Source organism: Wyeomyia smithii, chromosome 2 (assembly GCF_029784165.1).
Source record: "Wyeomyia smithii strain HCP4-BCI-WySm-NY-G18 chromosome 2, ASM2978416v1, whole genome shotgun sequence".
Lineage (NCBI taxonomy): Eukaryota > Metazoa > Arthropoda > Insecta > Diptera > Culicidae > Wyeomyia > Wyeomyia smithii.
This window is the reverse complement of record NC_073695.1, coordinates 233,325,177-233,341,416: the sequence shown is the minus strand read 5'-3', so window position 1 is coordinate 233,341,416 and position 16,240 is coordinate 233,325,177. Positions and strand designations below refer to the sequence as shown.

At 39.2% G+C, this 16,240-nt stretch overlaps 1 protein-coding gene across 1 annotated transcript; it reads right to left on the bottom strand.

The window, feature by feature from the left end:
• Positions 1-4,258: 4,258 nt before the first annotated feature.
• LOC129720462 (uncharacterized protein K02A2.6-like) lies at positions 4,259-6,264 on the bottom strand. Its single transcript, XM_055671950.1, has 3 exons — positions 6,161-6,264; positions 5,712-5,939; positions 4,259-4,994 (listed from the first exon to the last, which is right to left on the bottom strand). The coding sequence occupies exons 1-3, from the start codon at positions 6,262-6,264 to the stop codon at positions 4,259-4,261; spliced, it is 1,068 nt and encodes a 355-aa protein (XP_055527925.1).
• Between the last annotated feature and the right edge of the window lie 9,976 nt (positions 6,265-16,240).

Below are 16,240 nucleotides of genomic sequence, written 5' to 3'. Positions count from 1 at the left end.
TTTGTGATGTTTAATGGGTTCTGTGAGTCAGATAATTGAACGCGATGCTGAACCAAACCATGCAAAATATTCAAAAACAACCCCACAAAAATAAAAAATATATGGAAAAATGTAGGAATCGAACAGATTCGAAAAAAGTGCAAAAGGGTGGTTTTGTAGCTTAGAAAAGTCATTTTTTCATAAATCACGTTTGGGCAACCTGAAAACGACATTTTATAAAGTCGAAATGTTCTACAAAAATGCTGTAAATAACATTATTTTTCAATTTCGGGCTGAGCACCTTGACTTTTTCAACATCGATTTTTTTGGGACACCCTAATATAGACCTGTTTACGCACGAACGTGTTAGCCAAGCGTTGAGGAGGACACATATCAAATATGTTTTTGTAAAGTAGACAATCTATATAATTTTGCGAGAATGCGAAAAATAAACGAGGACTGAGGATGTAAATTAGGCCTTGTAAAATTCATCTAAAGAACTGAAAAACTTGATTATTTTTAATATGGAATGGGCGAATGAATTCTTAGGGAATGTATCATGGTCAGTCCAATTTAGAATCTGTATGTGTGGTTAAAAATATTTATACAGTCAAAACGGTTTGTTTGATTAGCATAGTGTCTTTGGCAAAGTGGCCCATCCAAAAATATACCAGGTAAAAATATTTAAAAAAAAATGTTTTTCGTTTCTTTTTTGTCAAAAAAATATATTTTTTTCTTGATTTCTCCTTGATTGGACAGTCATCAATGTTTAAGTAAACTTTTGTAGTTTGCATAAAAAACGATATTTAAGAAATGAGCTAATTTGAGTCATTATTTTCGATTTTTCTTTTAACTCAAGTTAAAAAAAGTTTTTTAGAGTGCATATTTTTGGAAAGACAAATTTATTATCTACAACTTCGCCGAAGACGCCACATCGATCAAAGAAACCGGTTTGGCTTTAAAAATATTTGTACTCATCAATACCTTCCCAACAAACCATTTCTAAGTAGCTCCTCAAAAATTAGTCGTGCTTCAAAAAATAAAACCAATAGCACAAAATAGCATTTTCTACCCATAAAAACGTCTGTGCAAAGTTTCAGTCAAAAATAACAATAAAAAAAAAGTTAAAACTGGAATATTTTTGTGGAACTGCCTTATTATGGAACTTGATAGTGTCATATTGAGCCAAATATTGAGCAGTTTATGTTTCGCCCAGAGTTCTTTGGTTGAGCTCGCTAACTCTAAGTTTGATCGCAAATAGACTTTGCTCTTTTTACTAGTTCAGTTATTGTATTGCGGATTCTTTTGTATTGAGTATAGTGAAATGTAGCTCTACTAAGGATCTATTGACGGTATGCAATTTTTCAAGAAATAATTTTGTTTGTAGTATCGATACTGAACCATGGAGAGCTCAGTTTAGACCGTAAAGTTCGCAACAACACAAAATCAAGTTCAACAAAATCCAGAGCCTAATCAGAATTCATGATAATATAAAGGTTTTGTAACACTGGAAAATTGATTCGGTTGTAAATTCTAAATATTTTAAGACGTTCGTAAATGCTGCGAGAAGATATTTCAAAAGATGAAAAAATAGTAGAAGCGATAGCGGTTGTGATGATGTCTAATAAATTTATAACCAGATAAGTTTCTGTAATAAAATTAAACTAATTTTCCTATCACTTCAAGCGAAGACCACTAGAACCTCTCCTATCAGCTTCAGTTTGTTCAAACTAATTTTTTTCCATGTTCCCTTCCCATTGTGATAACTCTATTTTAACTCCAATCTAAGATTGGCTCATATCCGCTTCCGGACAACGATTCCGACCGTATATCCGAAATGTATCAAAACATTTTCTGAATAACATCATCATCATCATCGCCGTCGTACCTCCCCTTCTGCTCCTGTACAAGCGCAGACCATATTGCCGCCTTCGAATTCAGATAAACGCGCCGGTTTTATTTCTGTACCGAAAATTCCCCTTCGCAATGCAAAAACTTGAACCGAGGCCAGTTCACCCCATCCGCTTATCTGCTTCCGGAACGGGTACGAATGGTGGTCGAGTAATCTAGAACAGCTCTTTTCGTTGAGAATTGTAGGTAAAAGTATTTCTATATTCCATTTGGTGCGAATGACCATGAATACTGATTATAATAAAAATTATACTTATTATTTTTTTAATAGCAAAATAACAATACGACACATTGTATCACCTTTTTTTAGTGTCCATTTTGCACCGTATCACCACCCGTATTCAAATAAGTACCGTCATCGAAACTGTTTACTTTCGGTGAATTTTATGGAGTGAAAATATTGTCTGCAGAAAGAGATTGATTTTATCGACCCTTTGCATTACGGCAACAAAACCATTTGACGGAGACGTTTCCAATAAAGTTTACATCTATTTTTTAACAGCGGTGTTGCTTCAGCTTAGATTTTAAGAAACCAATATTATTCCAGAAGATTTCCCTAAACATGATCGGTAGACAACAATAGTAAAGTTTTCTGGTGCGAATCATTACGCATGGACAGAAAAATGCGAAGAAACCCGAAAACATAACCAAACGCAACAAACAGTGTGATAATCCTGTGGTAAATCCTGTTAAATTATTGGTTTCGCAGTAAATCCCAAGCAAGGATCCTCAAAAAACAACAGCAAATTGCAGGTAACCGACCTGGGAAGGAAACCGATCAGAAACGCTCCCACAACTTTGAGAAGCTTTTGTTTATCGTGTCGTTTTTATTTCGGTTGAATTCTTTAAAGTGATTTTTCTTCACTATCGACAATCTTTACAGTTCATTGCCGTAATCTTACATTTTGCACTGAATGGTAGCCTGAAATTCAATTAAATCCATAATGACAAACAATCACAAACGGAGAATTGCCGCCTCGTAAAAGCCCTGTGAGAAATGACAATTCTTTTCCTTAAAGAGTTCTAAAGATGATGCGTGTTGGTCTCCGTTTCAAATGAATGTATTGTAATTTATAATTTGTATGTTGTACTCTAAATTTGTCTAACATTTCTGCTAAAATATTCCAAAGTACAACAGATTTCATGACAATTCATGATTTTTAAATTATATTTGCTTTGAAAATTACATTTCGAAAAAAAAATCGGTACGAATAAATCTAACTTTAAGTTTTATAATTCTTACAGGTAGGGTAGAGCGGGACTGGTTACGTGGTAAGTTGGTCAAGGAGGATATCTTTGAATCCACGCATCAAAAAATCGTGTTATATGGGTGATATGAAGCAGATAACCAAAGCAGCTAAAATACAAAACAAAATGAAAAGCAGTTTTAATTAGGAGGTATAATAAATAAATATGTACTACGAAAAAGAAATTGAACCCTTATGAGGTTAGAGTAGCCGAAGAACGCTTGATGTCGGAATAAATTCCGAAAAAATGCTTCTGCCAACTAGGAAACACCAAAATTAAAAATGACAATGAAAAAAGTACAAGATTGGCCGAACAACGATGTTCAAAAACTCTAAAATATGCTTTGAAAACGCTTTTAAGGCCAAAATATGTTAAAACCTTAAACTTAAATTGAAATTATTCTCTGAACAAACTTAGAATTGCTTAAAATCTTTCTTCCTTTTTTTTATCAAATAGGTAACCACAAACGCGAAGGTTAATATGGATATTGACGATATTTTTTTTTTCAAAAACTCAGAAATTTGGAAAAGATGATATGAGATCAAGTTTATAACTGTCCAAAAACAGTGATCGACAAAAGCAAAAAAATAACTGTTCAAAAACGCATCTCATATTCATGAAATGAAATGAATGAATGATCTTTTGAAAGCCAGAGAACGTAAAAAAATTCGTTCATCTCCAAATCCCCATAAAAACGCAAACAATGACCACAGATGAACTCACATTTTTCAAGTCCAAGATAACGTCAGAAATAGAACTGATCCTAAATAAAATCTGGCTTCAAAATACACATTCGAAGGCTAGAAAATGCAAAAGCGGATATTGATTTCAAATCAAGCTTAGAATCGAAAAATGAAAAGAAAGGAGCACCATAGAAGAATAGCGAACCCGATGTTTCCATTAATGGTCCTTCAGCACTCGGTAAACGTTTTCTCAGCTGATTAACATGTGACCGAACTAGAAGACGCTTTTCGGTTCGTACATTGTACATCACTCTTCCAATTTGTTCTACAATGGTTCCAGGAACCCATAACCAAAATTTCCGGTTGTAAACCTTTACATACACTGGGTCTTTTTTGTTGAAGTTCCGGGGTTTCTGCTGGTCTTCTTGTACTGCACGCTAACAATCTGCTGGTGGCCGTAGCAGTTCGAGGTTGGTTCGGATATGACGTCCAAACAATGCTTCTGACGGCGATACTCCACCCGAGACTGTCGGATTTGGAGTGCTTCGGTACTTCAACAGAAACAGGTCCAATGCTTTCTGGATCGGTCCTTCCCCTTCTCGAATCTTCTTGATACCTCTTTTGAAGGTATCGATAAATCGTTCCGCCTGTCCGTTCGACTGAGGGTAAAACGATGCCGTGGTGGTGTGTTCAATGCCGTTCATACTGCAAAAATGTCCGAACTTGGCACTGGTGAATTGTGTGCCATTATCGGATATTAGAGACTCTGGCATCCCCATGCGTGCGAAAAGGCTTCGCAAAATCTTGTTGGTTGCTGTGGTAGTGATGTGGCTGGTTTGCACTATTTCGGGCCACTTGGTGAAGGAGTTCACTACCCGTAAAAAATAGTCTCCATCGAGTGGTCCGGCGTAGTCCACGTAGCTCCGGGCAATGGTCTTCATTCTTCCGATTCCCGGGTGGCGAGCATGCAACTGACCCAGAAAACGTTTGCGTAGACGAGACGGAATAATTAGTCTCTCACCGAAAAGAGCGCATCCTTGTACAATCGTGAGCGATTCCCGTTGGTTGTAGAATTGCTGCAGCTCAGGATTGGATGCCACGGTTTGCTTGGAAGGCCAGCCCTGGTGAATATACTGAACCACCGTGCTGAGAACCGAATCGTTCTTTGTACTTCTTTGTTGATGAGGCGAGATAACACATCCACGTGACCGAACTTCTCCGTGGCCATGTATTCGATGGTAAAATCATATATAAGCAGCATCAGGGCCCACCGTTACAATCGGTTGGCGGTGCACACGGAGATACCCTTTTTTGAGCCGAATATACGAAGCAACGGTGCATGGTCGGTTTGGAGCCGAAACTTGCGCCGCAAGACCATGTGATGAAATTTCGTGATCGCAAATATTATCGCCAGACCCTCTCGGTCAGGTTGGGGCCAGGGATCTAGATGCATGCTAGATAACTCACACAGAGCCGTCAGGAAAACGATGGCTAATCGTAGCTCCTAAACCATTGGACGATGCGTCGGCAGCGACAATTATTTCTAGCTCTGGGCTGTAGTGCGTTAGAAGCAGCTCCGACGACAAGATATCTTAAAAATTATCGAAAGCTGACTGACATTCCGTCGTCCACTCGAACTTCGTGCCCGCCTCCAGCAACTCGCCCAAAGGAAATCATAGGGCACGCCTATTTAGCACGAATTTGCCGTAATAGTTGACGGCTCCCAGAAATGCGCGGACGCCAGACACGTCGACAAGTGCAGGCATTTGTCTGATCGCTTAAAACTTTCCTGGGTCCGGCCGAACCTCATGTTGATCCAGCAAGTGTCCCAGGTATTAAATTTGGCTAGACCCGAAGGAGCACTTCTCCAGACGAATGGTAAATTCAAACTCTCGTAGATGTTCTAATAGTGCCTTCAGAATCTCCCAATGCGTATTCTCGGTAAGCCCACCGACGACGATGTCATCGATGTATTCACTCGTGTGCTGCAGACCTGCCAGCATTGCATCGACAACTTGTTGGAACGCTCCTGGCGCAGCTTTCACTCCGGGTGTTAAACAATTGACCTTGTAAATGCCCCGGTGAGTGTTAATGGTCAGGAGTTTACTAGACTTCCAGCTGAAGATAGGACTCGGACACATCAATTATGCTAAAAATCTTGCAATTACCGAGCTTTACAAAGATGTCCTGTGGTAGAAGCAAGGAATACTGATTTGGTTGAAGGGCGTAATTCGAAACAATGGAGTAATTCCCACAAATTCTTGTACTCCCATAACGCTTGTATTCGGCACACTGATGGTTTTGAAAAGTGCAATCCCGGCTGAAATGCATCAACCCACAATTCCAACACGGCCGGCTTTCGTAATTTCTGATGTCTTCCGCTGATAACGTTGACCGAATTGGAACCAGCCTCGATCATAGCTGAATCATGACGAAGGTTCATTAGTCGTTGACATTCGGACGACAACTGTTCGAGAGTGAGGACTATGCTGTCCTCGATCTTGGTGAGGGAGGAGTGCGGCTATCATCGGATTCACCTTTTAACTCGCAGACGAATACCAGTGACTTGAATTCGTCCTCTGATAACTTTGACGGTTTAAACTACGCAGTTCTTTTTGACGTGACAAACATAAGACAAATAGTCAACGGTAGCGCTTACTGATTCCGCTGCTCCAGACAAAGTCTTGAGCTTATTTTGGCTGTGTCATCTAACCTTATCTAAGCATATTTCGCGAATAACCCATTGCTTTGTGCAAACCAAGCCACGAACGTAATGCCTTCCTTCGTGTCATATCGGAAGTCTTCTATATTGGCACCGATCGAATCCAGGATGGTCTCCGACTCTCCGGAATCTGCAACTTAATATTCTGGAAAGTATCTCGATTCTGCTGCATAAGCAGCCGATGTTGTTCCTGGGCCTCCCATTGGTTGGCGAGAAGATGATTAGTCACCGTCTGCTGTTGCTGCAGTTGCTGGAGGACTTGCAGGATAATTGATTCCACTGGAACATGCTGGCCTGGAGTAGTCATGACTTGTGTGATAGGTTAAAATCGCGTGGGAAACCGTGAACGTAAACGCAATCACGAAACCCGAGTCGCCACTGTTGTGTTTCTACAAGGGACAGTGAAATTAACACTAAGTGGAACGAACTTATTACTATTAATCGCGTAGTTAACGAATTAAAATACTGGTCGGACTCGATTATCCGGAGACTCGATTATCCGGAAACTCGATTATCCGGAAACTCGATTATCCGGAAATCGATTATCCGGAATTTTAGACTCGATTATCCGGAATTTCTGGCCCTTCTGGCATATTTGTTACCATTTATGTGACTTCCGGCATGTTTGGGACATGTTCGAATTAAGTGAAAATAATCAATGTCTAGTTAATTTTTGTTTTGCTTTTCAAGATTTTTCCCCTTTTCGCTCCCGAAATAACTTCTGGTTACGCCACTGCATCATACAAGTAAAACAAAGAAAAGAAATACAGGCAAACTTCGATATAAGGTACATTTCGAATTTCAAGTTGTACTTTATATCGAATTGTACCTTATATCGAATCATGAAACATTTTCAACAATAGGGCTTCAAATACTTCATTTTGTTACTATTTGTCTACGTATAGTTTATTTGGGAAATAAAATCCAACTATAAGTGTGAACCAACTTGTTTCAAGTACAATTTGAAACACATAGTAATTTTGGCTTACTAGGAGACCTTCAGCCGCGTGTGACAGTTTGTTTCCAAAACGTGAGTCATCCAGAAAAAAAAAAAAAGATTGATCCGTTACGTTATTATCACTAATTTTTTCCAACATTAATTTACATTCATACAGACTTTTTGTTTAAACTCCTTTTTTCTCCTTCTCCGATGTATAAAAACCACGGGGTGCTTACGGGTTGACAACTTTTTCAATAATTTCCTCGTCCTGCAGGATTTCGGAATCTGCATTTTCTTCATTGCATTTAAATATGACCGCTTGAACTAACTTTTTTTTACACATAAGGGTGGCCTAAAGTTGCACTTTGCACACTAGTTTAAAACGTGAAAAACGTGATCGTCAACCTTTTGACCGTGAAAATTCCTTTGAAATGCTATAGTGTATTCGACAAAGTTTCTGTTTATCTTAAGGGGAAACTTTTAATGCAAATAGATTTTTGATTAATCCGCCTAAAAGTGAAATGTTTTTTTTTTTAATTACTTATCAAATCAAAGTGAAGTTTTTAGCAAAGTTGTAGGTAATCTTATGCAGAAAAACTTTGCTGAAGACGCTTTGGTTTTATCTCTTGTATATTGACCACATAGAGGTAGTTTTATAGACACATTCAAAATTTAAAAAATACCAATCAACTTTTTTGGGTGTGATTTCAGAGGTTTACTATATTGTGAACATTTTTTCATATTTGAGAAATACACCATTCTGTCAAACATACATTGAGGCAAACATTTCTAGCATTTCGAGTTTTAATAAAATTTTGTCTTTCAAAATTTCAAACAAATCATCAGGGATCAAACTTTAAGTTAATTTTTTTATCAGCTTCTCCGTTCCCATCCATGTTAAACCACGCTATATCATGTTTTTTCAGCAACAATAACTTTTTCTGACGGGTTTTCAAACTTCCGCTGAGTGTGGAGTATTTTATGGACACTCCCCAAATGATCATTAGTAATCAGAGACGTTGACAAGATAACCAATATATTATTTATAGAAGTTTCCATACAAATTTCGGAGTTATTTGTAACCTAATACAAATATGTACCTTATATCGAGGTAAAATGTACCTTATATCGAGTGACGCTATATCGAAGGTACTTTATATCGAGGATTCCTTATATCGAAGTTCCTCTGTATTTATTTTATGTTCGTCAATCGCAAAATTTAGGTATTTTTTATGTGATTCGATTATCCGGAAAACTCGATTATCCGGAATCAATTTTTTTTTTTTTTTGATGTTCCGGATAATCGAGTCCGACCTGTATCTAACGTTTATTACCTACAGTAAAAAAAATTACATTACTTTAAATGCACATAAATGGAGCATTGGAAACCATGTAATATTCCGTGTGGCATTATATTTACATGCAAAGTAAATGAATATACATATTGTGGATTTGCATGCATATTTATATTCGAAGCTTTAAGCACAGACTAACAGACGTAACACTGGAACCTAGCTCCATCGCCACTAAAAACGATCATTTCAAATTTCTAATCGGATAACAGTCATCGCGCGACAACGCCGCCTGGGGCGCTGCCATGCAGTCTCATACATATTTCGTGGTTCTCCATTTGACACATGCAGTAACGCTAGCGCTCATGTCGAAATACATGACGCAGCGCGAACACGGCAGCAGATGGTGCTAGTGTTACTAACGTGAAGTACTGGTATCGTCCGAACGATGATTTTATTGAAAATTTGTTCGACGTGTTATGTCTGTTAGTCTGTGCTTTAAGGTTATATCAATTAACGTACAAATTTACATGGCTCAAAACGATTCTGTATTGTGCATTATTAACGGCGTGAAATTGTATATGTTTTCACTTTATGTGCTAGAAATCGTTATGTGCTTTCATTTCAATTAGTTGTAAATTTCATTTTTGGTACTGTGTAGGTACTTGTTAAAAACAATATGGTGGTCTATTCCGGATGACATTCATGTTGCCTACCGGGCATCCGTGGCAGTGACAGTCGTGCTGTCATGAGAGAGCTCAACGGGAAATTAGGGAACGGTTAGCTGAGATCGTGTTCCCAGTTTTGCTCCAGTTGCTTCCGACAAGAAGCAATGATTTTAAGTAAATCCGACTTGAATTTATTCAAAGATATCGTTTTATCTGATCAAAGAATCTGTATCATGATCGGGAAAGGGTATTCACCCTTGATCGGAACTATGATCGGAACGAAAAATGTATCAACCATTTTATTTTAGAACCTTTTGAAGTCATGTTCTCCTAGTAAAACAATTTAATTATCCAAAACTATTTTTGACATTTCAAAACGGGCAATGTTAAGGAAAAAAAGTTTTTCCAACAAAAACTTGTCGATTATTTGTACCTGCGTGAATTCCATAATTATTTCAAGCACAGGCAAAGTGGAGCGGTGATGTCTCAGAAGTAAGCTGTTCCGAACATGGTACAAAACAAGCCTTCGCATTCCAGCAAAGATTTTAACTTTAAAGCAAATATTTCGCAAAAAAAAAGTTCCAACATGGAATCCAGATGTTATAGAAGCATTTTACTGAAAAATATACTGTTTTTTTTAATATTTAACACCATAATCACTGCTTGAAAACAAGGTATGATAGCAATCGTAACCGCGAATTGTGCTCGAAAATGGACCATAATTTAATTTTTTTTCCTACTGAATGTATCACTAAAAACCTTCAATGAAACTTTCTGAGCAACATCAGGTGAAGTTGTTTGATTATACCTCTAGATATTTGAAAAAACTTTCCTTTAAATAGTGCAGCAATCTCGCATATGAAAAATTGTTTCGATCATAATACAACATCCTATTTAAAACCGCAAATAAAATTTAGGACGCTAAAATTTTTCCTGAAACTCAGTTTGAAATCACCGAAAAACGCTCTCAGGGCTCTACCTGCCGGTTAGTGAACTTCAACGTGGCCAGGGGAATGGCCATCTATAGTACCCATTTTGCAATGGGAACATTCGGAAGCACACCTGGAGACACCCCAATGGAGAGGCCTGCTCCCAGACCGACCAAATACTGATTGACCGCCGGCCCTTTTCCAATGTGATAGTTGTGCGGTCCTTTCGAGGGCCAAACATCGACTCGGATCACTCTCACGTGGTAGGCAAGATTCGCGCCCGGTTGTCCAACTTATTTAAATCAAGATCGACGAGGAAGATACGTTTGGAATCCAAAGGTTATCAGCAGAAGGAGTTGCTGCAGAGTATACTTGGAAAGCACGAACGAGCAGTGGAAGCACATCCATGATGCGGTCAGAGAAACAGCGCAAGAAGTGATAGGCATGACAACGGGAACCACACGTTCCCGTTCACGTTCGATGGTGAGTGTCTAGAGGTGACGAAAAAGAAGAACCGGGCCTACGCCAACACGTTAGTAGCAGCTAATCGTATGACACGTCAGATGCGGGAGATATACCAGGAGGCAAGAGCTACAGAATAGAGGCTTCACAGCCGTAAGAAACGTGAGCACAACGATCGCGTCCTCGCGGAGGCGGAGAATTGCTTCACCAGGCACGACACGTCCTTGTGATTCTATAGAACGATTAACGGAATCAGGAACCGGACCGTGCCAGTACCTGTTATGTGTTATGACAGGAAGGGGAACCTGATTACCGATAAATTGCAGGTGGCCAGGTGTTGGAAGCCTCATTTTGAAGCGGTGTTGAACGGTGAAGAAGGAGGGAGAATCATCGAGGGGAACAGGATAGAAATTGGGAAGGACGGACAAGCTGTGGATCTACCAACAACGGGCGAGAAGAGGAATGCTTGCAAAGAGCTGAAGAACCACAAAGCCGCTGGGAAGGACGGCTTACCGGCCGAACTTTTCAAAGTCGGGAGCGAGCATCTGTGTAGTGCAATTCACCAGATTATCCTGAGGGAATGGTCTGAGGAACAACTACCTACGGACTGGTTGGAAGGACTCATATGCCCTATCTACGAGAAGGGGCATAGACTCGACTGTGTTAATTATCGAGACAGAACACTTCTCAATTCCGCTGATAAAATTCTCTTCCGTATCCTGTTCCAGCGACTGAGGCCGTTGCAGGATGTTTTTTTTTGGATGTTTTGAGGATCTACAACGGACCAGATGTTTGCCTTGAGAAGCATCGCGAACGACATTGATACAATTGGTGTTAACCGTAGAGCTGTTGAAAAGGCCTTTACGGCTCTCAGAAGAGAAGCTGCGAGAATTGGACTTACCTTAAACACAGCCAAAACGAAGAACATGGTGGCTGGCAGAGAGCATGGTAGTTCTGCGGGTGTTGGTGCTGCGGTTGACATGGATGGAGAAACTTCCCAAGTGGCCGACGAATTTGTTCATATTGGTGCTCTCGTGACATGTGACAACGAGGTGAGCCGCGAGGTGAAGAGATGGATTGCGGCAGCGAACAGGACTTATTACGGATTGCGTAGCCAGCTTAGGTCTCGTAGCCTACAGATCCATGCGAAATTTGCGCTCTATAGGACTCAGATCCTCCCGGTGGCGCTCTACGGATATGAATCACGAGCTGTACAGACACGCTGATATTGTCAAGCTGATGAAACACGGCAGGTTACAGTGACCACGTATCACGGATGGCGGATGAGCGACCGGCAAAGATAATATTTAGCGTAGAACCGGATAGAGGTACTTCGAGATAGACCTTGCACGCGCTGGATGTGTGCTGTCGACGAGGATGCCAGAACAGCGAGTGTAAGGGGAGACTGGAGAGGAGCAGCCCAAGGCCGAGGTTTGTGGAGGCGTATTCTGGATTCAGCATAGGATCTCAACGATCCGTCGCCATAAAAATAAAGTAAGTAAGTAAGTAAGTAAGTCAGGAAACGCAAAAAGTTCTCAAATTTAGTCAAAAGCGTTTAAAACGCTTTAAAATGCCAGAAAAGACAAAAAAATTAACCTGAACTTATTTAACTGAACTTAATTAACGAAAAATCATGCTAATGTTCTTAAAGCAAGCTAAAGAACAGCGAAAAATAAAATAAATTTCATTACAAATTCAACTCTGAATTTAGAAAAATGCTTTCAGAGGCCAGCAAAGCCGGAAAATTCCCACATTCTGTTCAGAATCAAAACACACTTAAAATGGTAGAAGCCTAGAGAACAGCAAGATTTTAAAGTTAAAAAAAATCATCAATGGAAACAATCTTGAAACACTAAAACACTGTCGTTGATAACAGGCTCCGAATCGTCAAAAAACGCTTCAAGACATAGAAAAAGCAAAAGTAAAATCAATTCAACATATATAAACATACGCCTTTGACTCCCGAATTTGATTTCAATTTAAGTTAGCAGTACTGAAAACGCTTCAAGAGGCCAGAAAACGCGAAAAAGATATCATATTTAGCTAGAATCATCAAGAACGGTTTAAAATGTCAAAAGACCAACAAATAAATTATCCCAAAATAGTGCTCAGGTTGAAAAAATCGTGGAACACTTCTTAAAGCAATTGAGTATATATTTTAATTCGAATTCGAACAAAGTTTAAATTGAAGTAAACACTATTAGCGTCCAGCGGAAGCTTTGAATCGAGAAACATTTCAAAAAGCTAGAAAACAACAAAATAGAACATAATCTTAGAATAATGCGTAAAAAGCGTTATAGGCCTGGGAAAGCTAATAATGCGCAGAATCCGCTAAACCGCTAAAAGCTAAACCCTAAATACGCAAAACAAATTTTAATTATTCTTAAATGCGCCGAAAAACTTTAAAGCGAAATTGATCCCAAATGAAGTCGAAGCTACCGAAAAACTTTTCAACTCAAGAAAATGTCTAGACCAGGAAATAGTATGATAAAAGAAGGTAAAAGAAATAAACACCAAATATCCAGTGTATTTTAAAATGTGGCATAGCATAATCCACTTCTATTCATCTGAATTATGAGTAATTTAATTCCCTTTAACATGAAGAATGTTCAAAGAATAATATATTTGGAATTTGGAACTTCTAACTCCACCGCAGCTCAGCGCAAGCGATTCGTAATTTATTCCCTTTCCCACGGTCAATTTGCTCTTACATTTAATGCTTTTTATCAATTACACCCCATCATCTACTTGTTTGATTTATTCATCCATTGCTCCCTTCTCCGCCACCCGACGGAACGCCCGTGCCAGCGTGTTATTGTTTTACACACTCAGTTTTGCCGCGCTCAATTAAGTCAAACGGGAGAAATAACAACGAACCACAGCTCAAATGTTTGTTTCACCGAATGTATTTTATCGCAATTTGATCGACAAACACACGAGCGAAGGCTCTTGTTTGTTTCTTTTTTTTCTCCTCTATTACAGAGACTGAAGCAATTTGCTTAATGTAAAGAAAACCCATCCCCGCCCTGATCGTTTGCAATCGGGTATTATTATGGCCTGTTCTGCATCAAAGCAAATAAATAATCTGATGACGAAGTGGAAAATGAATAAAAAAAAGTAAACTAAAAGAACAATCGGGAAAACGGCTGGTCATAATGCAAAAGGACAACCGTTTTTTTATTTTGCTTCCACGTTATTGTACGGGAATTGAAGGGAGCGTTTTTAGAGCGCAGGGCACGTGATTGACTTCCAGTTCACCACCCACTCGCACTCCGGGCCGAGTGGCAAACATGTTATCGAATTTGTATGTCACCAAGCCGCTACCGCAATGTTTATCGTGTCCGTAGGGTTGAATATTGTCAACAGTTCTGTTCCCTTGAATATCTTGTTTCTGATGGGAAAATGCGTCCTCTCGAAGCTTGACCTTTTTTTCGAAGGGCAGCTATTCTTCAAACAGAAGACTTTTATCACTTACGCACCACGATTGCCAACAACGACTGAATATTGTAGTATCATTGTGATGATTAGCCTTTATGTCACTGTCGTGTGGGACTGATAAAACAGGACATCATGTCCTATCTACCTATCGTATGTCGATTGGGTACCTTGGTCTAACATAGAGCGATAAAATTTATGACCAGTGTGTGGCAATTCGGTGGACCAGAATTTATAGTTCAGTTGGCCATCCGTCGGATGGGGCTAACCCCAGGGGTGTGGTGAGGGAGGATTGAAACTGGTTACAAAATCAAGGATGAGATCTTAACGACGCAACTGGCTCCGTTCATGTCCACATGTTCACCGTTGCTGGAGGACCGTCCGATGTGATGACGACCCGAAACGGGTGGCTCCGCTTTTTATGCGTCTAAGCGAATTCTATTTTTTTACGCTCGTTCTCGATGGAAGCAGGCGAAATTTATGCTTGCATCCGATTTTCTCTTGACTCGACGTTTATGGTCTGTGCTGGATGAGTGAATAAATGAAGAGAAATCACTTTTTCCGGTCTATTAGCTATATTCTAATCTATTGTTGGAGTGATTTTTTGGCTCGCCCTCCCTGATTCTCTCTGTCTTGTAACAGCGTCCTGATGGCATCGTTGGTATAAAAATAAATGGTTTCTGGTTGCCGAAAAAAAACCTCCTCCGAGGGTGTTTACCGAGCATGAACGCGTGCTTCGTGAGGTCATGGCACAATTTGCGTCACGGCACGGCTGACAGAGGCAATATTATTCTTCTCCTAAATTGCCACCCATGTCGAGGATGCATTATTCGACCGGGTTTTCCCCTCGCGGAGGCTGTTTAATAAACTTTCGAATTAAATTATCCATTTTACCTCATCAATCTTTTAAGGAATATTTGGTTTTCCAAAATTAACCACTCGATTCCCACCTACTTTCAAGGCGCAGACAGTAGTGCATGGGAAAATGGAATCAAACGACTTTAAAACGGGATCACGCTCAATGAACACTGTTGTAAAATATTCCTCCCCCTATTTGGTCGTCTAGAACGCAAGAAATGTAAAAAAGTCTCACCCCTTCGAACGTTGAAAGGTTGCGAACGGAAATGCGGAGACAACTTTCAGTCGATTTATTTCCACTTTCTTTCGGTTTGATTATGATCAGATTTAAATTAAATTTCGGGGTATTTTCACATTACAGTTTGTAGTTTTAATAACCGTTGCGTGATTTGAAACTGTAGAGCCTTGTCCTACTATCACATAGTCAAAAATTTTAAATTATTCCATTCTTTTTGATTCTTGAATACTGAAACTAATAAATACGCTACAAAACATCCGTGTCTATTCTTGCACAGCCGAATGATTTTCGAAAGAAAAAACTATATGACAAATTGTTCTAAATGGCCAGATCTGAGGCTTCCCAAAAAAACGCCGAAATTTGACTCCCCAGGAATATTTTTTTATAATATTGAATATTCAGGAACTGGTTTCCGAAACTGTTTTTTTTTTTTTGGTACTACGTAATAATGTTCAATTGAGCTATTTCAATATTTTTCGAGCTTGAGATGCACCAACAGACGTTTTAAACTTACGTTTTAAACTTAGATTATATTTATTTCATTTGAATAAAACAAAAATTAGCTATTGTCAGTAATTTTGACAAAAACAGCTTTTCCATAAAGATATAAATAAAACCGAAATCGGAAGCCTAATATGAAAAAGATTACGACATATTTTTTTGCAAATGACATTATTAATCCCTGTTCGCTTAGGTTTTCAGCAAACTAATCGAATAACTGATGCGAAAAGTCAATACGTTCGCCATCATCACCCCAACGAAACTCGATCCAAATACCGAGCCAAAGAAGGCACACGATGGACACTTCCGATTATGACGCATCACTTATGATTCATAACCAATTTGCTTGTCGCGGCGTTTCGGCGTTGGCTATT

What these genes read in the sequence shown, in the direction of transcription:
- LOC129720462 (XM_055671950.1), bottom strand. Translation starts at nt 6,264, where the DNA reads ATGAACCTTCGTCATGATTCAGCTATGATCGAGGCTGGTTCCAATTCG. An exon ending in AAGCCGGCCGTGTTGGAATT is followed by an intron (nt 5,940 to 6,160) that starts GTGGGTTGATGC and finishes TCCTATCTTCAG; the next exon opens with CTGGAAGTCTAGTAAACTCC. An exon ending in CTATTAGAACATCTACGAGA is followed by an intron (nt 4,995 to 5,711) that starts GTTTGAATTTAC and finishes TCATCAACAAAG; the next exon opens with AAGTACAAAGAACGATTCGG.